The following is a 23,869-nucleotide window of genomic DNA, read 5'->3' on the forward strand; positions in this document are numbered from 1 at the left end:
AAAGATGGTTCCAAAAATGCTGCAACATTGTATTTTACATTCAAAATATCTAGGTGTAGCACCATTCAACACTGATTCTGTGATTGCAGTATTAAAATAAATATATGCTTTTCTACTTCTTAAAGGAATTCTTCTGACTCTGCAGGATACACAACTACAATTTCTGACAGTAAGTGATTAAGTATTCTTGTCCAGTCACTATTACAGTGCCTAATGTATTTGGCACCGAGGCACTGCAGTGTGAGAAAGGAGGGAGTCAGTTACATGATTTAAGACATTGTGTAGGAGTAGAATGTAGAACTGTGATCACTGCGGCAGCTATTCCTGTGATCTTTAATCTGAACATTGCTTTTACATTGACACAACAAAAGACCTCCGAATGAACATACACTAGAAGGATTTCCTTTTTTAAAAATGCTTCTCTTTTTTTCTATTCTTTCCTTTCTTTATTTTTCTTTATAAGAATGAAGAACTGCGGGTAAAGCTGGACCCCATTGCTGACTCAACACTGTGTAGTTAACCTTTTCTTCTCTAGGGTGGCCAGACAGCTCAAAACAATTACGATTTTGCTAAAATATCCCGAGCTGCATATTTCATTTCAATTGCATTCTTTTTAAAATGAAGAAATTGTCTCTAATAAGAGATCTGTGGTGATGAGGAGCTTTTAGAATCGGTAAAACTGTGCCAGACGGAGAGTTTTCACGCTACATCAGTTGTTTTATTGTGTAAAAGTTGCTTAAATCTGCTACTTATTTGCACTGTGTGTTGTCCATGAAGACTTAATTAATATCTTTTAGTTTTCAAGCAAAGATTTTGTGTTTTCTTGGTTTGTAATTCGCTTAAGGAATTGCAAATAGTCAAACTAAAGGGCTTAATCTAATTCCTTTAAGGGGGGGGGGGGGGGGGGGGGGGGGGGCTGTATATAGCATGCTTATCTCTCAGTTGGAAAGTCATCAGACCTCCTTGGCTATACCTCCTCTTCTAATACCCTTTTCTACAGAAGCAGTACTCTCTGCTTATGAATTATTTAACCCCACTGTTAAAAGCTCATTTTTCACAGACTTTCTCTGAGAGATCACACCATTTCCAACCAGAATACAGATAGACCATGAGACTATCTTTTTTTTTTGTTTGTTTTGTTTTTGCAGTGCAGTTGATTCTGGCAGGGGGATGAAGATGATACAGAAAATAAAGATTATGGAAGAGTAATAACCAGATCATTCAATAGAGCAACTCAAACAAGTTTATTTTAAAAGGCACATTGCTCAAAGATTTTAAAAATGCTCAATCTATGATTATGTGCAAACAGTTCCATATGGAGAAGAGATGATCTAACTCCATCATAAGGCCCTTGCAATTTAAAACATGCTTTATACCAATGTCATTAAATGCAGGGAAATACAACAAATTGCATGGAATGCCTTGGTGGAGATTAAAGAATAACAGTGGAATAGGAAATAATAAAAGGAACAGCAACAAAACGTCCCATGTAACCTGTGTACTTACAGCTGCATGATGAGGTACAGGTGATTTGGGCTCTCGTAAATATCTTCTAAAGCAACAATATTTTCATGCTTGATTCTGAAATAGAAAAAAAGACAAGAATTCGAGAACTTGAGAACTTATTTTAAATTCTGCATAAAACTATATGAAAACTATATATACAACTTATGCTTAACCTTTTATTTATATGGCAACCATATGGTACAACCCTCCCAGAATCTATCTATAAACTGTAGGATATAAATCTATATATAGCATGGCTGATGCTTATCAGGAAGAAGCACTGACAGGTAATGTCCTGTAGTTACATTAGTTGACTGTCCCAAGAAAATGTTGTTTCTCAAGGCACAGTGAAAGTGATCTATGTAAGTAAGGACGATACACACACACACACACACACACACAAATACTTTCAAATACTTTTCTTACTGCATTATTATATTTTCTCATTTAATCAAAAATGCAGAATAATTCTCCATTGTCATAGAGCATATTTTACAAAGTCTGTTTAGCACTGATCTTGGATGTTACCTTAGATAAAGGGGTCCAAGATCAGTTCTAATCTGGGTCCTGTGAAACCATCCATTAGTCTATTTCCCCCAATCGTTAAGATCACAAAAAGCAAACTTATTTGGATGTTAGTTATCATTATGCATATTCAATTTAAGGCTGTGTGCATGTCCTGAAGATATGTACTTGGATATGTATTTGTGCACATGTGTGAGTAAAGAGTAGAAGCATAAACAGTGAATGACAGTTGTAGCATATTCCTCCTGCCGGCAGCTAATGTAATTCAGCCCAGGATCTTCTCTAGGCTGTTCCAGAGCAATAATAACATATTAACAGTATATGTATGATCTAGGTTGCAGACTTGTCTGCAGTTTATGAAGACAGAAGGCTGCACTGGGTTCAAATGAAAACCAACACATGGCCTCTTCAACACTGCAATGTAGTCTACAGTCCAGACCCTTCTGACAAGAGGTAACTATAGTGCAGTAAATCTCTTCCTACATACTGTAGCAGAGGTGTATGTACCTAATAATAAAGAACAGCCCATTTAAGTACAGTTGAATGGCTGAAGGCTGGTTTATGATTGGTTGCAATTAGCTCCTTGTGTAATATCGATCTAGGTTTTACTCTTGATTCAGAAAACGGTGTTTATTTTAAACTGTAACTGAAGCTGAACTAAAGTGAGCTGTTGACAAGTCACTTCTGGAAAGGTTTTGCTTGTGCTGATATTCTATTTAAGTTAAAAGTCAAATACAATACCCTGATTATAATGATGTAGTCGGGAGTCAAAGAGACCATGCAATTTGAGTTTCGCCTTATGCAGAGAATGTAGGAAGTAGTGGAATGGAATTATGGTCACAATGGGAGTCATGCCCAGGCTGTAGTGTAACCTATTTGTTACTTTAAAGGGCTGCACTGTAAAATGCATGAGCTTTGCATTGGCTTTGATAGGATTAGAATAACATTTTATTATTTCGGTTTATCTCCGTGATCAAGGTCCTCTCAGACAGGGAAAAGCTGTCAGCTGTGAAAAATGCATCCCTGACTTTTTCTACACTGTTACGATGATGCCACCTTATTACACTGTATTATGTGGCTAATTAATGTTGTTCTGTTTTTAACCAAGTGAAAATGTCAGGTTTCCGCTCAGAATATATGTTTTGCCTTTCGTTGTAATACAATGTTTGGGGAGCATATTAGTAACTTTCACCAATAACTATATTTTTTTATCTACTGGCTTCAATTTTAATGAGGAAACTAAAGGGGAAAGCATGCATTATGCATCACTACAGGTCTTTAAGAACTGTTAAAGCTAATATATGGTGAGCATGTGTGTGTATATAGTGTGTGTTTGTGTGTGTGTTTTTTTTTTTTTTAATATTATTATCATTTACAGAAGTACATTGACAATATATCCACGAACAAAACTTAAAATATAAAACTATCAATATCTTGAACATCAAAGTTGTAAGAAAAATAATTATCTACTAGCCCTGGATATCAAAAGCGGTGGCTGATTGAAAACACTCAGATTGAGTCATTGAATGTAATTATCATTTCAATCACATTTGTGTAATTCCTGGCCTGAGTTTCCTCTAAAATCCTATAAAGTCATGCACTTTGGAAAACGGGATTACCAGCATGCAGTGTACGTACAGGGGAGAGTGAGAGGGTCTGTGAGACTGGCAGTAGAGTGGGATCTATAGAACTTTGCAACTGCAGATACTGCAAATATCGAACCTTGAACGACAGTTCTTAAAGAACCATAAAAAGCCAAACAAAAAGTGCAGTATTTTTGTGCTCATTAAACAGGTAACACCTCAACTTACAGTACACGTTTGTTTTTTTGAAATTTAAATTCTATAATTGTTCCAACTTTCCTTTACACACATATATATATATATATATATATATATATATATATATATATATATATATATATATATATATATATATATATATATTATATATTAGTAACTAATCAGAGTTCACAGCAGGTTTATTTTGAGACCTGTTCACTTGATTTTAGTGTTTACTGCTTACTTAAAAAATTGCAAGTTTTTTTATGATCTTTTTTTTTTTTAACGGACAGAGGAGCAGCTGAAACAGAGCCCAACTCGATTAGCTGTATTGCTGAAGGGCTACATAGAGGAAAATTTGGTTATGTGATTATCAGAGTTAATATGGAGCTTTATTTATTTGAATTAAATTAGCACAATATTGATGATAATTTCTCCTAATGTTGCATCTAACAAAAAAGGTAATTGGTTTAGGTAATTGGCCACAGGCTCACATGTTTCAGTTGAGTTACAGACCACCAAATAGGAGGTGGGATGAAATAGAAAATACCAAATTTTAAGAGATGTACAGTATAAGAATATAATCTTTAAGAAAACTGAACCTAAGCAGCACAGCTTGAAGCTAAACCTGCCATAAAGAGGTCATTAAAACCAGCTCATGCATTTAGAGTGCTCTACTAAAATAAAAACAGGCCAGTTCCATTTGCCAAAATTACAATGTCTGCTAAAAAAGGAAAAATGAAAAAAAATAAAATACACCCCAAAAAAAGTACACTTTTGGATAATTAAAATAAGTCCATAATTATATACAAATGTGTAAGTGACTGGAAGAATCCTATTATAAGGATATACAGAAAAAAATGTCACTATGCCACTAAAGAGATTATGTGCGATTCAATATATTATTAGTTTGTATAGTTTACCAAAGAGATTAATAAACCTTAACCTAGCAGTATGTGTTTTTGTTGTACAGAGGTAATCGGATATGAATCAACCAGTGGGGTCTGGCGTGGGTCAGATCCCAGGCTTTCTATTCATCATACATGCTGTGAACTACATTGCTGAACCAGAACCCTATTACCTGGAACATGATAAAAAAAAAAAAATAGAAAATGCAGTATTTAATTTAATCAGTAACCTTTGACAAAGGGTAGCCATTGCAAAACGGTTACACCTGTAAGTTGTTTTTCTTATCTCCCATCTTTATCAATGTTATAGGCATTTAAAGGTTGATTATTGGATGAAGGTCGTGTTAGAATAATGAGAAGCTATTTATTTCAAGCTATTTTTCCACAGATGTCTGGATGTGGTTAGACTAAAAATCTCTTCCATACTGGGGTGCTGATTTAGAAAAGAATGAACACGCAAACAGAAAATCAATGCAGCTATATTTCTGGAGTACCTTGCGAGTACATTTGTAGCAAAGTTATTGTCTTACTGTTACCCCATTTACACTAGCCTAAATCCAGTTGTCCTAGTTTGAGCCGTCACAAAGGAAATGACCTACTCCACAGAGTTGGCGTCAAGCTGTCTTGACTCTCTTTCTTGCTCAACTATGAATGCATTTGGACTTCAGAGTTGTAACATATATTGGAAACGTATTTATGCAGATAAAAATTCGTACTCCTGCAACCTCAGGTTGCGGTTAATAAGAAAGAGAAAAACTTGTGTAATAGAGTATTTGTTTTTTATGGCCAAATAAGGGCCAGTGTTAACCATACATTAAAAAAAGGACTTTAATAATAATCAGGGAACCGCAATGCATGTCAGTGATGTCACCATGGAGATACACTTGAGCTGAGGTGCTATGTGCACATACAGATCCAAAGTTGACTTACAGTCCAGTACAAGTGGCCCAAATAAGAAGAATCTGTTATTTACACTAGCCTAAATCCAGCACTGTCCTGTGGGAAGGTATAGTACAATCTGACCTGACCAATTTTTATATTTGTACTATAAATGACAAATCTGCAGACATGTGGAGCAGTGTATGGAAATTGGCTCTAATCTGAGAATACTATACCGTGGTTATCTTTACCTTTACTTGTTTTTTTTGTCATTTGCACATTTTAGATTTTAAAACCAGGACTGGCCATCAAACCCTTTGTTATTTTAGGTGTCTTTAAAATTCAGTTGTATGAACGCTTAAAAAAAAAAAAAGGTGGCTCAGGTCAGAGATGTAAGTGTAAACGCACTTGTGAAATAAATTTGTTTTTTTTTTACCCAGTTTTACAAAGAGTATCTTTATTGTAGACATGTTTTTTTTTTTTTTTTTTTTTTTTTTTTATATATAGAAATGTTTTCATACTAACTTTTGTGCTTAATAACATTAATTTAGAAATCAAATTGATGTCTTTGATTAATATGTTTTTGTGACTAATTTGAAGCTATTTATATGTGTTTATATATATTCAAATTTGTTGCTATACTGTTCACATTCATCTTAAAGTAAAGTTATAATGTAGTTTGTTGCAAAATAAAAATTAAAGTTTATGCTGCTTATATATTTATTTTCAAAATGTTTTCTTTAGGTTGTGCTGGAGCTGTGCTGCGCATTTCTTTCTCTCTCTTTATTGGGGGGGGTGGCTTCATAGTCTTGCACCAGGCCCAGAAAATCTTAGCTCTGGCATTGATTGTAGCTTCTCAGTTTTGCAACTCAAGTTTACTATAAACCATCTATGCGTCATTCATAAATAATAACACATGTTCACAATGTTTAGCAGTGGGCAATGTGACAGCCATTAATCACAACTATAAAAAACATTGTAAGCTTCACACCTTCCGGTATTACTCTCCTTTCAAACTGATGAATTTCTAATCATCATACATTCAAATACAATTATTTGTTTCCGTTACATTAGCACTGCAAGACAGTGAATAAGGTTCTGCACATTTAAAAAAAAAAAAATTACAACAATGCTGCAGAGAAATAGCACAGAAACAAAGTAATAAATGCAAATGGCACTATTAAGAAATGCTTTAAGGGCGAGCAGTAAATCTCTAAAATGAAACATCTTTAATGCATTTGTTAAGGCCTAACTGCAATGTCAGTGAATAAATACTACATTTAGAATGTGCTGAAAGAATAGTAATAACTTGCCCTTAATATGTGACAACGCAATTACTTTATTTCTGTGGTTAAATAAGTGCATCACAAAGACAAACAGGGATAGCAGTACACTAAAACATTAGGTGTAAACAAGAATATATATTTTTTTATGATGCAGTACATACAATTAAATTGAACTTTTGCCTATGGTCTGAGTCCAACTTTTCATTATGCGGTAAATCATGCAAAATAAATCAACCAATCACAGTTACGAGTATGTCAAAATTCAAGTACATCAGAATATACAACACAATTTTAAAGTAAATAAAACAATACCACCATTTCAATTTTAAATAGCAGTTCATCTACACTAGCATAATATTCTTGGTGGAGATAAATAGAACAGAACAACTGGTCACCTTTGCTGTACAGGACATCTACTGACAACAACTGTAGCCAAATGGTGTCATCTTCCATTGACAATGCAGCAAATGGAAGAACTAGTCTTTATTAACAACTATTAGTATTACAGGAATGTATTACAGAGTGATATTCATATAAATTAGGGTTGATTAAACAGTTCAGATTTGTTGTTTGGCTCTTGATTCTACTTCACTCTAAAAGTAGACAATGCTTGAACCAATATTATATGAATCAATTACATAGCAACACAAGTCACTTTTATTAAGGGGAATTGCTGCTTGTGAATGGCCATATGTAAAATGCTTTTAACGATGGTGCCTCACTACTGATATGTCTCTATTGATTGGTAACTGCCTGAAACAGCTGCACAGACAGTAGCTTAGGGAAGATCTATCCACTGGTCCTCAATAATTATCTTTAGCTGTTTGTGTGCCGTGAATCACCAATTGTACATTTTCTCTTTGATAGATGATCAGATCTTGCAGAACAAGGAGATTCAATTGCATTTTGTTTGCTTTGGTCATTGATTGAGATGTAGGCTGCTGAGAAGTTCTCTCTCATTAAAACCTCTTTGCGTTCCTGACCCAGTGCACAGCACTGTCTTGTGGGAAAGTATAGTACAATCTGACCTTACCCTGAAACTATCTGTTACTGGTACAGATTTTATTCAGCCCTGTGACCATAACTTTAATAACATTACAGTTCCATGGATCTGTTTTTTTTCCACACTGTTCTACCCACCATATTTTCAATATTTTTCTTAATTTTCCCACTGATTTTAATGTTTTTCAGTTTCCAATATAGCAATTTGTTTTAATATGTTGGAAAAATATGCCTAATAAATAAGATATTTAGTCTCAGCAACTGCCATTGAAATATTTTATGAATACAACCCTTTTTTATATATTTTAAAATATATTCAATTGGTTTTGGAATAACTTAAAATAAGGGATCGGTGTTTCTGTATCAGGTAAGGCACCATATATCACTTCTGCTGACTGTATTACAGAGGCGATAATAATGATTTTGACTTCTGTTAAGCAATCCTTAATGACAAATATTGCCAATTCTTATATTTGTACTGTAAATGACAGATCTGCAGACATGTGGAGCAGTGTATGGAAATTGGCTCTAATCTGAGAATACTATACCGTGGTTATCTTTACCTTTACTTCTGTTTTTTTTGTCATTTGCACATTTTAGATTTTAAAACCAGGACTGGCCATCAAACCCTTCGTTATTTTAGGTGTCTTTAAAATTCAGTTGCATGAATGCTTAAAAAAAAAAGGTAAATATGAGCAGTGCCGATTGGAAATGGCCCTGGTTTCCAAGCCATGTGGAAGAACAAAACAGCTATCAAGAAAGTGTGCTGGCAGGATATTCAATTGGGATGGGTCCCCTGCTAATTTAGACCCTGTTCTATGAGCTTGTGGATCACTTACTGAAGCAACAGACAGAATTGGGACCTTGATGTTACAGGGTTTAAAGTGTAAGGAGGGCCAGAAAGATCCCATTTGGAGCTGACAACATACTAGTTCCAGCCTGTGTACTAGGGCTTGTTTTGACAACACAGATGACGGTCAAGACAAACGAGTTGGATTCACGTTGAGAAAAGCATTCGTAGCAAACTACAGCAAAGGAAATGGCTACAGAACACTATCAAAGAAATATAGAATACCAAAATACACAACCGGAGCAATAATCAAGAAGCACCACAGAACAAACTCAGCTGAAATGCTGAATGTCCAAAGAAAAATACGGGTACAGCATGTAGGAGATTCACCCAAGATTAACAGTCAAGGACTTAAAGATTTCAAGAATCTGGCATAATAGTGCATGAAAGAACTGTACAAAGGCTCCTAAACACATAAGAGTTGTATGCATATAGACCTCGCTGAAAACCACTTATTTATTTATTTTTTTAATTTAGTCGTCTCCAATTTTTTACCCCGGTTTTCTCCCCAATTTAGTGTGACCAATTCTAATCTGTATCCTCGGCTCACTTCTCGTAACCCCCCGCCGACTCGGGGAAAGGAGGCTGGAGCTCGCGCCCTCAAAACGTGCTCCTGCCAATCCTCATTTTACGCACTGCAGATCCACAGCGAGGCCACCAGACCTGTAGCGCTGGAGGCTCCACTGGCTCCACTATAGCGGCTCTACTGCAGAACCACAGGGGTCCTATCAGCCACGGGGGTCGTAGATGCACAGTGAGATGTGGATTCCCCTGACGACCTAAACCCTCCCTACCCTGGCAGCGCTCGGCCAATTGTGCTCCGCCCCCTAGGAACAGTCGGCTGTGACATAGCCTGGACTCAAACCTGCGATTCACAGACTACAGGACACATCGTGCACTCCCGCGGAGCACCTTTACTGGATGCGCCACTCAGGAGCCCCCGAAAACCACTTTTAAAGAAATTTCATAATCAAACCGTATAAAATTTGTCAAGAAATATGAACAGGAATCTGAAGCATTCTTCAACAAAATTCTATGTACCAATAAGATTAAAATATAACTTTTCCCCAAAAATGAACATGTGGAAAGCCCTCAATGAAGAAAGCCTTGCACCTACCATTAAACATGGAGGCGGTTTGATCATGGTATGAGGGTGTTTTAGCAGTTCAGGGAATGGAGACATTCATATTGTTGAAGGTCAAATTAATGGAGCCATGTATCAAAACATTCTACAAAGTACAATGAAATCCTGCTCATAGGCCAATTGGCAGACTGTTTATCTTCCAACATGGCAATAACCCAAAACATGTGGCTAAGTCAACTCTGGAATTTGCAATCACAAGAGTTCAATCCAATAGAAATGTTTTGAACTGCTCTGAAAAAAGCTGTAGCCAAGCACTGTGTATCCAATCTGTCTGAGCTGAAGGAAATGTGCACAGCAGAACAGGTCTAGATTTCACCAACAATTTGTAACATAGTGGTTAAGAATTATCAGAAATGTCTGAAAGCCATAATAAAAGCAAAAGGAGGACACAACAAATACTAAAGCAGGGGTGCCAATACTTTGTTGTGAACAAATACTTTAAATACTTCTGTTAGTTTATTAAACAGTGTTAAAGTTTACTGAATGCTTGTCCTTAATCTCTTACCTTCAATTATGGTATAAGGTGCCAATACTTTTGTTATCGTTTGTGTATTAATAAGTGGAAGTGAAATGACAACTAGTACTATGCAACAGGGGTAGCAGCTGTAAAACTGATGTTTATAGGTTTACAACACTATGTAATGATGTTAGTGGTTTAAACTGCAGGTGACCTGGAGGATTTTGTATCTAGATTCAGGAAGTTAAAATGTAATTAACAATAAAATACATATTTTGCAGTGCATCACATTTTGAAGAAATAATTGTTAGTAACTTGAATGTAATACAGAAAGAAGATTTGTTCCAAAATATATTTATTAAAAAAATAAATCACCCAAAGCAGGAAAATAGATGCAACAAGCCAACAGAAACTGGTGTGAGCGTGAGATGAGAAAATAATGACTTTTCACAATTCATAAGAGAACGTGTAGGCCTTGTTAATGTACATGTTTTACTGTGACATGAGAAACCTACAACTTGCAAAAGGGATTTTTCAATTTCCAGTTTAGTGCTATGCATTCTCGTAGTTTTGTGCTTTATCCCCAGTTAAAAACTGAACATTGATTTCATAATGTTGTACAATGAACTACTGTAGCTGGATGAAACATGATTTGTTGGCTGTCATTATGGGCAGAAGAAACATCGGAGTCCTCATTCTTGTACAAGCAACAGATTCAGCTCATTATTGTAGGAAAAAACTATTTTAAAAAACATCAGAGTCTGCAGACTGCTACAGTAAAAACACCCAAGTGTTTTAAAAGTAAGCATGTAAATGTTCAGCTCTACTGTTATTTTTCCTTCCAAAATCAGCAAAAACCCTTCAACAAAACTGCAACGTATCAATGAAGAAATGTTTTCACAACTCCTGTCATTCATTTGTAATAAATAAATAAATAAAATAAAAAGACACATTTAAATGATTTAATGATTTGTGCTTGACAATGATGAAATGCTTGTTAGTGTCCATTAGGTTTACCAAAGCTAACTCTGGGCATTTTCTGCTAAATAAATAATGAACGCTTATGTTAGAAACAGTCTACTAGATTCATGTACTGCTTTGTCTGGTTTCAGCTGTAAATAATGTATTTAAAGAAAACTCATTAGATCCTTAGTAAAACACTGCTAGTGAAATGGATTACCAGTGTTTATTGCTTCATACAATTTGAGCAGGTGACTGGGCTTCCAGGTCATAGATTTTGGGTCTGGGGACAATAATCACAGTACTGCATCTATAGCATCCAGACTGGGAGCAAAAATATGTAAACAAACAAATTAATCAAACAATCACTAAACGTGATCTTCAATAAGTATTTTTTAAACATCCATCTATAATAATGACAAGCTTGCTAACATGTCATGCTGAACAATCACAAAGTGCATTCAATGACAATTACAACTTAAATGACTAATGTCAGAGAAATAATACACTACCTCCTACAACATACATTTGAATGCAAGTTTTTATAAACACATATTTGTGTCAACTTACAGGAGGTCTCATTACTACTACTGCACATACTGTGTTTACAGTATTGCTGCTGTGCTGGAGAGGTGTCCTGGAAAAACATGATAACCCCCAATCCTTCCTTCATATTACCAACCAAATACAATTTCATTTTCTTTAGATAACATATAATTTCTTCATATTACCAACCAAATACAATTTCTTGTGGGGAAATCACGATTTTGCACCATGTTTTAATTGTACTTTAGTATTAAGCAAAGTTAGGTAAATCTGGACATCACTCAATGGCCAGTGGTTGATTAATCAAGATCCTGTTTTTAAATAAACCCCTCCTCTAACAAAACAAGTAAAACATGCAGCATGTGGTGTTTGATTATGTACTGAATAGCCAAATGTTTTATTAAATATTGTATACTCTATCCTGTGAATACATGATACAATGTTATATATTACCACAAAGGAAAGATGCTACTAAAGGTTCTTTCAAACATAAAAACAAACGCAGAAAACAGGACAATTATGTTGTTGTGGTTTCTGGCTGCTAAGCAACAGATACGTAGGATGTATGCTTTATATGCATGTGTGTGGAACCTTTTTGTCAAGTCCACTTGTCAGATTACTTATTATACAGAGCTGACTGGGGATTTTCAGATGACAAAAAAGCAGTTTCTTTGTTTCCAGTTTCTACAAGTGAAAAATAAATAAAAATGTTTGAAACAAAGCTCTTTGTGTCTCATACAAATTCAGCACAGAATCGATTAGCAGTGAGGCCTGTTTCTGGAGTAAATACAAAAATCCCATAATGCTGTTTTAGAAAGAAGTGACTAGATGCATAAAAGCAACGAGAGAGCGCAAATCTCTCCATCTCTCCCTTTCCATTTTGTGAAAAAAGCTTAATGCACAGTGGGAAATGAACAAAATGTCTCAAATTGTTTGAAAGATAAATGCATTCACATCCCCCGCATTGGTTTAATCATAAAATGAAACTGCAGGTTGTGGGGGCATTTTGTAATTGCTAACTACACTATAGCAAACATAAAGTGATTGGAATAAAATAGAATTCTCAAGGGTTTTTTTTTTTTTTTTTTAAATCCACTACACGGATCTTTAATGAATCAAGCTGTCATCATATTTGGCTTACTCAAGGAATTGCTCTCAGATTCAGGGCTTATCCTAAAGCATATTGTTAGGCTTATGGAATTTAAGATGACTGCTACAAACATAGAACCAGACATTTGTGAGTCTCTTTGCACTGTAATCTTAGCAGAGGACATACAGCGAATATGTTCTGGCAATGCATTTAGTTTATTGATCAAAAAAGCACTGTCGGTACGGTTGCCCTCTTCTGTTATGGGTGGTGGGAGTGTGTACACTTGTTCCCAGTCGGGTAAAACCACAACTTCAGATAGCTCTTGCTAAGAAAGCACTGCAGAATTAGAACAGCACACTGGGCAGTGGGGTTTTCTCTGATCTAAAAATGGACATAATCTATGCAAACCCATCTGTAATATGCAAAACTTTATGGAAATTAAGTTATAAGAAATGGTAGATGAACATAATATACACTTAATTCTGATCCTATAAAGTGCATATTGCCCTTACTAATTCAGTCACTTTTGTATGGTTTCTGTATGCCTGCTAACAATGTAAGTACTACATTATCAAATATTTACCGGGGGGTTAACATAATTTAAGGCATGAAATTACTCCAATGGGTTTAAATCATACACTACTAGAATATTTCAGGTTTGATATCTAGCTTTTTATGAGTCATGGGGGTCTATTCATAAAGGGTTAATGTCTGTCAAAATGAGAAAACAAGAGCACATGATCGGACTTCGTCCATAGCCGCCTATTTAACGGCAGTTGCTATTCATAAGAGATAATTCAGATGCATCGTTAAGCCACAACAATATTCGTCTGTGAAGGCGTGTTTTTAACGAATTGAGAGAAAGGTTAACGATTACCTCATTAGCATAAAGTTTTCATCGGTCCTGATCATCAGCTTGCTATTCATGAGAGTAAACGATAGCAAAATGCTGTTGATAATTAGGAGTTATTGAATGCTTTCTATAGTCAAGTCTAAACTAACGACAGCCTCGGCAGACTATTTTTTTAAAGACATATTTTATTACCACACTTACTCTGTTATACAGTTTGACAAACCCGTGATTAACACAAGAACATATTCTCTGGCATAATCATTTTTAAACAGCTCTGTGACGGGGACAGTAAGTGAGAGACTGCTGACAGTGATCCTTTTCTTTTTATTTATTTTACCTGTGTTTATAATAAACAGTTTGGATGAATACTGCCTGTGTGAAACTGTTTATTTTCATGGAGCTTTACACTATACACTAAACCAGTGCTGCTGATGCAGTCTGTGGGACATTTGGGCTTGGTATTGCAAAAAGGGAGTCTTTTTCTTTTTTTTTTTTCACGCACCACAATAAGATTCAAATGGCATGAAACTTTCATTGATTCAAAAACATAAACCCACCTCTGATTGATTCCCTGCTTTAAGCAGGGTTTATTATTATTATTATTATATTATTATTATTATTATTAATAATAATAATAATAATAATAATAATAATAATAATAATAATAATAATAATAAAGTTTTGGGTAAAATAAATGTTGATCAGACAAATGACAAAAGCAGAAAATACCACCTACATGCTGTAAATGAGTGCCAAAAGATGAACCATCAGATAATATGAGGTGAATTTTGATTTTCCTGTAAACATCAGTAGGACTCAGTAGGACTGTCAGAACTGTTGCTTCATGATTACTGGTACAGTTGGGTGTCCATTAGTCCTTACATTGTATTACTGTATTTGGGTGAAATAGGTAGCATGTACTTACTTTCTGAGAACAGCAATCTCATTCTCTATGCTGCTTTCCTTGCCCTTCAGTGCTTTCTTTGGGATACACTTGACAGCAAACATTTTCCCAGTGGACTTCTCCTCAGCCAGCACAACTTCTGAAAATGCTCCACTGAAAGAAACCAGAATGCAGTACCCATTAGTTTCTGTTTTGTCACTGTTGCAGACCAACACGGTCCATTTGTTAAAAATAATGTTATAATGCGAGTTAACATTTGAGTCATGTTGCAGCAGCTCAGGAAGGTTTTAACTGAAGATGTGGTGCTGCAAAACTATTTTGAGCCAAAATCATAATTATTATTACTGTCATTCCCCCCAAGAGAAGAGTTCTATGAGACTGGGCTGAAGCACAACCAATCAGTTTGAGGAGGTTTTCATGATCACTAAAACTTAATTCTGTCAAATTTTTGTATCTGTAAGTGGTAATCTGCAGCTGCCATGTGAACAAGATTCTACTTCTCAGGGGTTCTGTATCTTGTCAACATTAATTAATCATTAAAGTGTGACAATAAGTTAAATTTGAGCTTTTATTAATTCACATAGTTTTATATGGCTTCAGGCGTTATTAATATAAAGAACGTCCCATATGAATCAGATAAGTCACTACTGACTGTACTTGAGGGGCTCATAGGCTCTGAAAGGTATATGGCCCTGGATATTCTAGTAAATAGGTGAGTTGGCACTGCTATATTTCCTAACGGTCTACATTCCGAGCCATTTAAGCTTTGATTTTTTTGGTTTGGTTTTGTTTTTTTAATCTTTTTTTTCATCTGTCAGCATGACACTTGTTATTCCTGGGTGTCCCTGCCATTCCTGACCTATGTGTCACAGCTGGAGAGCAGGGGAAATGGATTAGCATTAACCCATCTTTATTACAGCTCATGTGTGTGGATCAGTCTCTTCAAATGTTAATTACTAGCACTGCTGAAGAACCACTTCAAACTGACAGCCATGAGCTGTTATTCCCAGGTACAGCTTGAAATTAGAAAACTGTTCACAATATTACATATTCACAAATAAACTGTAAAGCATACTGTGGCAGGCTGGCGAGTGGATAGAGGCCCAGAGACAGACTGCAGTTCAAAAAAATAACTATTTTATTATAAATAAACAAAAATAAAGTGCACAAGGGCAAAATAACAGATACTCAAACACAAATAAAGCAAAAACAAAACTCACAAAAATAAAGTTTCCAGGCTGGGCAATGCCTTCACTGGATTTAGAAAATTCAAAAACCACAAAACAAACACCAACCTGCTTCCTCAGCTCCCTCTCCCCCAAATGAGAAGCAGAGGCCTCCTTTTATATCAGGTGGCTGGGCGCTGATTGATCGTTAATCAACCTAATCAACTAATCAACCCCAGCCACCTGAACATAATAAACCCAGGCAGGTAGGGGAAGTTAACCCCATCCCTGCCAATTTCTAAAGAGCAGAGCTTTGCTCTGCCACACACCTCCCCCCATGTACAACGTACACCGGCCGCAATCGGCCAACTCCCCCCTTCCTCCCCCCCCCCCCCCCCCCCCCCCAAGAGTCCAATTATGTCCCTTGGGTGGGCTGTTATGGTGGGTGGTGGTGGGCGGGGTTGATGTCGGAGCCCCCAAGCCTTCTTTGGTTGAGGGGGCCCCGAATCGCCAAGGTAGCACGGCGACGGCGGCCCGGGCTCCCTCTGGTGGCGGAGGCGGCGACGGCGGCCCGGCTCCCTCTGGTGGCGGAGGCGGCGGCTGCGGCCCGGCCCGGCTCTGGGCTCGGCCCGGCTCCCTCTGGTGGCGGAGGCGGCGACTGCGGCCCGGCTCCCTCTGGTGGCGGAGGCGGCCCCTCCCTCTCGGGCTCTGAGGAGCGAGCAGCGGCTCTGGCTCCTCCTCTCTCTGGCTCTGGGAGCGGGCGGCAGCGACCTCCTCCCTCTCTGGCTCTGGGAGCGACGGCAGCTCCTCCTCCCTCTCTGGCTCTGGGAGCGACGGCAGCTCCTCCTCCCTCTCTGGCTCTGGGAGCGACGGCAGATCCTCCTCCCTCTCTGGCTCTGGGAGCGACGGCAGATCCTCCTCCCTCTCTGGCTCTGGGAGCGACGGCAGCTCCTCACCCCTCTCTGGCTCTGGGAGCGACGGCAGCTCCTCCTCCCCTCTCTGGCTCTGGGAGCGACGGCAGCTCCTCACCCCTCTCTGGCCCTCTCTGGCTCTGGGAGCGACGGCAGCTCCTCACCCCTCTCTGGCTCTGGGAGCGACGGCAGCTCCTCACCCCTCTCTGGCTCTGGGAGCGACGGCAGCTCCTCACCCCTCTCTGGCTCTGGGAGCGACGGCAGCTCCTCACCCCTCTCTGGCTCTGGGGACGACGGCGGCTCCTCACCCCCTCTCTGGCTCTGGGGACGACGGCAGCTCCTCACCCCTCTCTTGCTCTGGGGACGACGGCAGCTCCTCTCGGACCCCTCTCTCTGGCTCTGGGAGCGACGGCAGCTCCTCACTCCCCCTCTCTGGCTCTGGGGAGATCGACGGCTGCTCCTCACCCCTCTCTGGCTCTGGGGTGGGGTGGCCGACGGCAGCTCCTCACCCTGCCCAGTTGTGGCCGTCCTCTCTGGCTCTGGGGACGACGGCAGCTCCTCCTTCCCTCTCTGGCTCTGGGGAGCGACGGCAGCTCCTCACCCCTCTCTGGCTCTCGGGGCAGGGCGGCCCAGAGCTCCTATTTTATTATAAATAAACAAAAATAAAGTGCCCCTCTCTGGCTCTGGGGACGACGGCAGCTCCTCACCCCTCTCTGGCTCTGGGGAATTTAACCCCATCCCTGCCACGGCAGCTCCTGCCACCCCCTCTCTGGCTCTGGCTGGGATGTTTACATACAGAATATTTGACTGGTGTACTACCTTTTTTGTAGCCATTATTGATAAGTGCATTTCCTGCACTTACAATAGAAGTCACATGATAAGAGCAGAGACATATTAAACACACAGTCATAAGAAAAAAAAAATACTGAATACAAACATCATTCTGCTAAACTTTTTGCATGTGTTATGTCAGTATTCTGCTTACATTTTTAAAAGGCAGCTTGGCAATAAATGGTATGAGATATCAGGTTTATTTGTTAATATTTCTTATTCTGTAATGTTTTGATTTAGTTACTGCATCATAACCTAGTAACTTTTAGAAATTCTGAAGATTAAAATAATCCTTACTAGAACTTTCAGAATCTTGTTAACACCTGTGTACAACCATTGGCCTGTCTCTCCGCAACAGTCTGTAGTAAATACCACATTTGCTCTAATACTGGATAACCAGACTCTTGGAGAGCATGTACTTACAACTGAGACATTCCGAGAGCTGGAGACCACAGCCACAGGGGTACTTCGAGTTTAAAAAAGTCACCAGAGTGTAGTGATGGAAATGATAAATGCTATAATGTGAATCTAAACAGTGACAAGAATATATTAGTTAACATAACTGTGATATTTCCTACCCATACCAGATTGGTCTTTAAAGGGAAGGAAGCCTAAAACTTTACTACACACACACACACACACACACACACACACACACACACACACACACACACACACACACACACACACACCAATTCCATATAAGTCATAGGATGCTGTGACATGTCACTTTTGATTTTTCCACTGAAACAGATAGGGCCCAGAAGAGTTGAAACAGATGGGGCCCAGCAGAGTTGAAAGGTTACAGAAGAAATCAAGAGATATACCGATACTTCTCTCCAGGTTTGACCTGCGTGTGTGTGTTTTTTTTAATAAATGTGTTTTACCAGGAAGTTTACTCACAAATATTTGCATCTCATTTGTAAAGTTTTCTCTGGAGACTGCAGTTGTAATCATTCTTTAGTTGCAGATTAATCATACAGTGAAAGTAGTTACAAAAAGCATTTACAAAAGATTATGTGTGTTCAGTTTATTGTTATTAACTACTGTACATACAAAAAGGATTGAAAAATATTTATAGGACATATTACATGTACAATGTAATGTGTAGCAGTTTAAGGGAAGATAAGTTACAATGAATTTGGTGCATGATTCTAGAATCTATGCAACCCCAACTGAAGAATTAAGCTATAATATACAAAAACTTTATGGAAATGAAATCAGAAGCTATAAGAACAGCCAAATTGAAGAATTTAGATGTAACCATTTTGCAGTTTAACGGAAATCAGAAATTATAAGAAATGGTAGGTGAACAAAATACACAATTAAACTCCACAAACCAAGACACAATGTGCCTGCTTTTAATCAAAATAATCTTTGTTGGAATAGAGTATAATGTCACCATGACAACAGTGCCTTATCTCTGTGGTTCAGTGTACTGCTGTGCTGTCTAAAATAATACTCAGGCCAGTTTACTGTTTACTGTTCAGAAATCAAAAGAGAAAAAAGGGCACGAGACCAACAGCTGGTTATACACTGTATATTATTTTACAATTTCTTCAAATCAGATCATTTCAGTTTTTTAAACTGATTCTTGAAGCTGTTCCAGTTCTTGTGAAATTAAACTAGCTGTCAAATTGCTGCAGGCGACTATTAGGCTACACAAAGAGAGCTATCCGTTAGAACTGAAAGCACTGCTTTTGATTTTTGTCCCTGAGGATCACTGAACTACAATGTTGGCTGTTAGGACTCAAGGGATAATGCTCCTATGCAGGGGGAGGAGAGGCTGGACCACTATCACAAAGGTTAGGGATTTTTTTAGGTTTTGCCCACATACACTCTCAAATCAAATTCTGCTGCCATTATAAGTCACTAGACATCACACACTCTGAGGTGTACAACCACATCCCCATACTTAATAATGTTTACAGGTACCTAGATACATCTCCAAACACAAAATAACGGTGTTAACATTTTTCATGCTTTTACTTCATTACTTTACATCCACCTTATTTTTGTTTGGACATTCCCCTACCGTGGACAGCACCAGTAATGGAACTTTTTTTTGTGTACCAACTATCAAGACCCTACATGTCAAAGTATCTGGTCTATATTACTGATATTGCCACACACTGGTATAAAAATCAGCTGTGTATCAAATATTAAGACAATAACACGTTTTGTAAACAATGTTCATATAACACTGCAGATAGGAAGTCATAACCTGATTCAAGGCTTTGACACTGAGGGGAGGGGGGGCAGCTTTGCAAAATGCTTGATTTTATTGATTTTTCTTGTATGAAACCCACAACTGAACTTACCACAATGTAAGGCGAACATTTGCTGTATTTATTTTTAAGTGTTAAAATATATATATATATATATATGTTGACACTATTCTTTTAGAAATGGGAATGGGAGTATTATACAGCAATGGGTAAATTTCACAGAAATCATTAAATCTATGATAACCGTGAAAACAATACACACCTAGTAATTATGGACTCATATTGCTTGGCAATACTGAAATTTATCATGAGGAAGGATAAAACAGATCACTTCAACATGATGTCAGTGTCTGATCAAGCTTCAAATGAGTGCTCTGTCTGCGCCAGGTTTGTTAAATATACACATAACAAGGCCATTGTGTGGGCACCAGGTCCTCTACATCTCTGGTACTGTTTCTTACTAATTATATACCAGACATTCAAAATAACCATTTGCTGATGTTAGTAAAGCAGATCATCTGCACCATCTGTCACAAACATTAAAGCCTTAAAAAAAAAAAAAAGTGAACAAAATATTTGTTTCAGGGATGTATGCCTGTTGCTATGGTATCATCTTCTTGCACTAATGAATGAATTTCAGTGAATTGATGTGCAGCTTGTTGGTTTTAGGAAACCTTTTGCTATAGCAATCTGCAACTGTGCGTCATGGAGCTCAATACAAAGACATTCAGAAGTGAAAGGTTTACAGGCTTTCATATAAAGACACACACTAAGGAAACACATACAAATAAATCCAGTACAACACAGTATTAATTACAGTATTAATATATTTTAAATAATATTGAAAATGTATTTTCATTCCATATGGGACAACCATTTTGTATTGGTATAAAGCCATATAAGGATATCCCAGGTAAAAACAGTTACAAGCAGTACAAACAGCAACAGCTACCCAAGTAAAGGTTACAGATTAACAATAAACAACTAGACAACTTAATTGAATTATTTTGTTTGAACCATGTAAGCACAATGTAATCCAAAATAAATGATACCATTAGGTGTGATCTAGGATGTGACCTTATAAAAAAAAAAAAAAGATTCTTATTCTTTCAACAAAGAAAACCGCAAGTGCAACAGATAATCACCATCTTGATCAAATGTTCAAACTGAAGGTCTGTATTATTGCCATGCTGACAGATGGTACTAATGTTGAACCCATATTTCGATATTTACGAATGCATGGCAAAGGGGTTAGTTACATCAACAACAGAATGAGGAAACATTTTTCTTTTGAACAGAGAAGAAAATATAAAATACTAATTCAAAAAATGTGGTAATAGTCACCCATTCATTGTATGCCCTGTAGCTACAGACAGGAATTACTTTGGGAACAAAAACATTGGTCTCAGCAGCCCTTTAATTTGCCAGCACTTGCCTTAGGATCTCACTTGTCACCGTGAAAAATATCCAGGTTAAACCTACTTAAACAAAATAAACAAATAAATGGCTTTGTGTTGAATACTCTACTTTAAATGGGTTTCTCAATGGCATGCTCTTTATGGTTTTTTTTTTGTTGTAAATAATCAATTTAGCTGTCAAAGGAAGACATCTCACTGAAACAAGGTATGTGTGTTCATGCAGTACCAGTCAGCGAGTCCTACAGCTTACTGCTTGGCAGCATGCAGTGTTTTTCGTAACAAGGACAATATAATTAACATGGAAGCCATTTTAATATTTGTGTTTGTTTGTTTTTTGTAATAAAAGCTTCCGCAGTAGTTCTATTTTTTATACTGTATAACGTGTCACAAGTCCAGCATCACAAACCTAGTGGGTCGTATAAAAAGTGCAGAATGTTTTTGGGGTTTTTTTTTAGACTGCTTATTTATTGTGAAAAATATTTACATGTATTCTAATCTGTTTTTAATATTTTTGTTAAGATAAATATTTTTTTATATATTATATATTATATATATATATATATATATATATATATATATATATATATACACACACACACACACACACACACACACACACACACACACACACACACACACACACACACACACAAGTTGGACATCTGAAATGAGCCTAGTTCTTCCATTCATGACAGTAGATGTTGTCCACTCCGATGAAGCCTCTTTGCAACCTATTGTCATTAACTATTCAGTCATGGTGAAGTACATAATATCCACTGTTGTTCCAGAGGGTTTGTTTAACATTCTGAACACAATTAAATCCTTGATGCTAAACCCTCAATCGACTGCAATCTGACAGTTAAGCTTCTGTTTTATTAAATCCCTAGCTAATCTCCTGGGCAAAAAGAACTACACAACCTTTTTACAAGGACATAAATACACTACAGGTAAAAAATAGTTTTTAAAAAGAAATTATGCCATTCTATCCCATTTCTGTTCAATGGACCAGCCAGGTAGTTTACATATCAAGTAATTAATTTACTTATGATAAATTGTAATTGTTCATTATGTCACTGTGAAATAAGACAAAAATAACCAAAAGCCAGTAGAATTAGAATCTGGTTCTGTACTGTAACATTTGGCTTTTTTTCCATCACATTCTATAGTTGCTTCAAGAAGAAATTAATGGTTGTGCAAGTAATTGAATGGTAAATACCACAGATATCATGTATTGAACATTAAATATTGAACAATATGTTCTGTATCATGCTAAATATATATTGCCATAATATATACAAAAATATACAAAGCAAATTAAACTTGTACAACTTTATTTTCAGAATCTGAAATACTTGAGGCTAAAAGTTGGTAAAATTTTTTAAAATAAATAAATAAAAAGTATTTGATATTATTTTGTAATGTCGAGAGATTTGAATTCCAAACTTACATTCAGAGTCTGGAACACAGTCAAATGAAGAAACACTTGCATAGGCTTTATACAATCTGTGCAACTTTATACCAACAACATTCAAATTAGTGATGTAAACAAAGCAGATACCAACTTATAAAAAATCTATTTCACAAAAAGAAATGCTTCATCCCAACATATTCGACATAAACCCACTTACCAACTTCTGAAAATAACCCCATAAGTATGTGAACACTGCATCCTGCAAGTATTGTTTGTAGAATGGGAAAATGTCCAGACTAAAACTTTGAGATGTTCCAGGTCAGGTCTCCAACGCCCCAAGACCTCCTCCAGTATATACAGTTGTCAAAATTGTTTACAGTTGTAAAATAAGTATTTTAAAATTCCCTGCAGAGGACACATTTTAGTAACATTATTTATTTCCGGTCATTCAAGAAGAATGTATTTGCCACATTTATATGGAAAACTCACAGCTTTTTTGTGGTTATTGCTGGTTTTGTGTTCTCTGAAAGCTGAAGTTGAAGAGTCATAAACTGTTCATGTTATATAAGTGTTTTGCCTCAAATCAAAACACATCTATTTATTATTGTGTTTATTATTGGTCTGTAGCCAAGACCAAAGTCTGGACAATAAATTATTCTACAACATTGCTGTAGGGAAAACTATCAGAAAACAAAATTTAGACAAGTTGCACAACCCCTGTGGAAAAGTAATCGTGTCACCACCAGACTACTAACAATTTCAGAGGCGGTCATATTAATGTCATTCTTCATGGTACAAACTATAGATACAGTTTGTTAGACATAAGCAGACCTTCAGACTAGAAAAGTGAAAGAATCACTGTTCATTTACATTATATTGTTCACAATGTGACCACAATTCCAGGTACTGCACCCCACCCAGTAGATGCTAGCTCACTGGCTATAGAAAATCTGTGTCAATGCCCCATTAACCCTTTTCTGTATTGGATACCCCTGGAAGTTCAGTTGGAGTTATAACTTCTTACAACTTTCTTGTTTCATATTTTTTACTTTTTTTTGTCGGTTATGTTAGGTAAACTATTGTATCTTGGTTATAACACCCACTACAACCACTGGGGGAGTTAGGAGAGGAAGGGTTAAGGGTGATATTCATGAAGCATTGCGTAGTTGGTATCCATTGCTGGTGTGCTAATGTCTTAAGTAAAAGGTCCATA

The 23,869-nt window shown here is 37.1% G+C and overlaps 1 protein-coding gene across 1 annotated transcript in view; it reads right to left on the reverse strand.

The window, feature by feature from the left end:
• Window positions 1-23,869, reverse strand: part of LOC121319845 (calcium/calmodulin-dependent protein kinase type 1D) — a 104,068-nt gene that overhangs the window by 51,163 nt on the left and 29,036 nt on the right. Inside the window, exons 2-3 of the mRNA XM_041257706.1 lie at window positions 14,713-14,844; window positions 1,507-1,581 (exon numbers count right to left, since the gene is read on the reverse strand). Of these exons, the coding sequence (XP_041113640.1) occupies window positions 1,507-1,581; window positions 14,713-14,844 (207 nt within the window). The remainder of the gene's footprint in view (window positions 1-1,506; window positions 1,582-14,712; window positions 14,845-23,869) is intronic.

This window comes from Polyodon spathula, chromosome 8, assembly GCF_017654505.1.
Source record: "Polyodon spathula isolate WHYD16114869_AA chromosome 8, ASM1765450v1, whole genome shotgun sequence".
In the NCBI taxonomy this organism is placed as follows: domain Eukaryota; kingdom Metazoa; phylum Chordata; class Actinopteri; order Acipenseriformes; family Polyodontidae; genus Polyodon; species Polyodon spathula.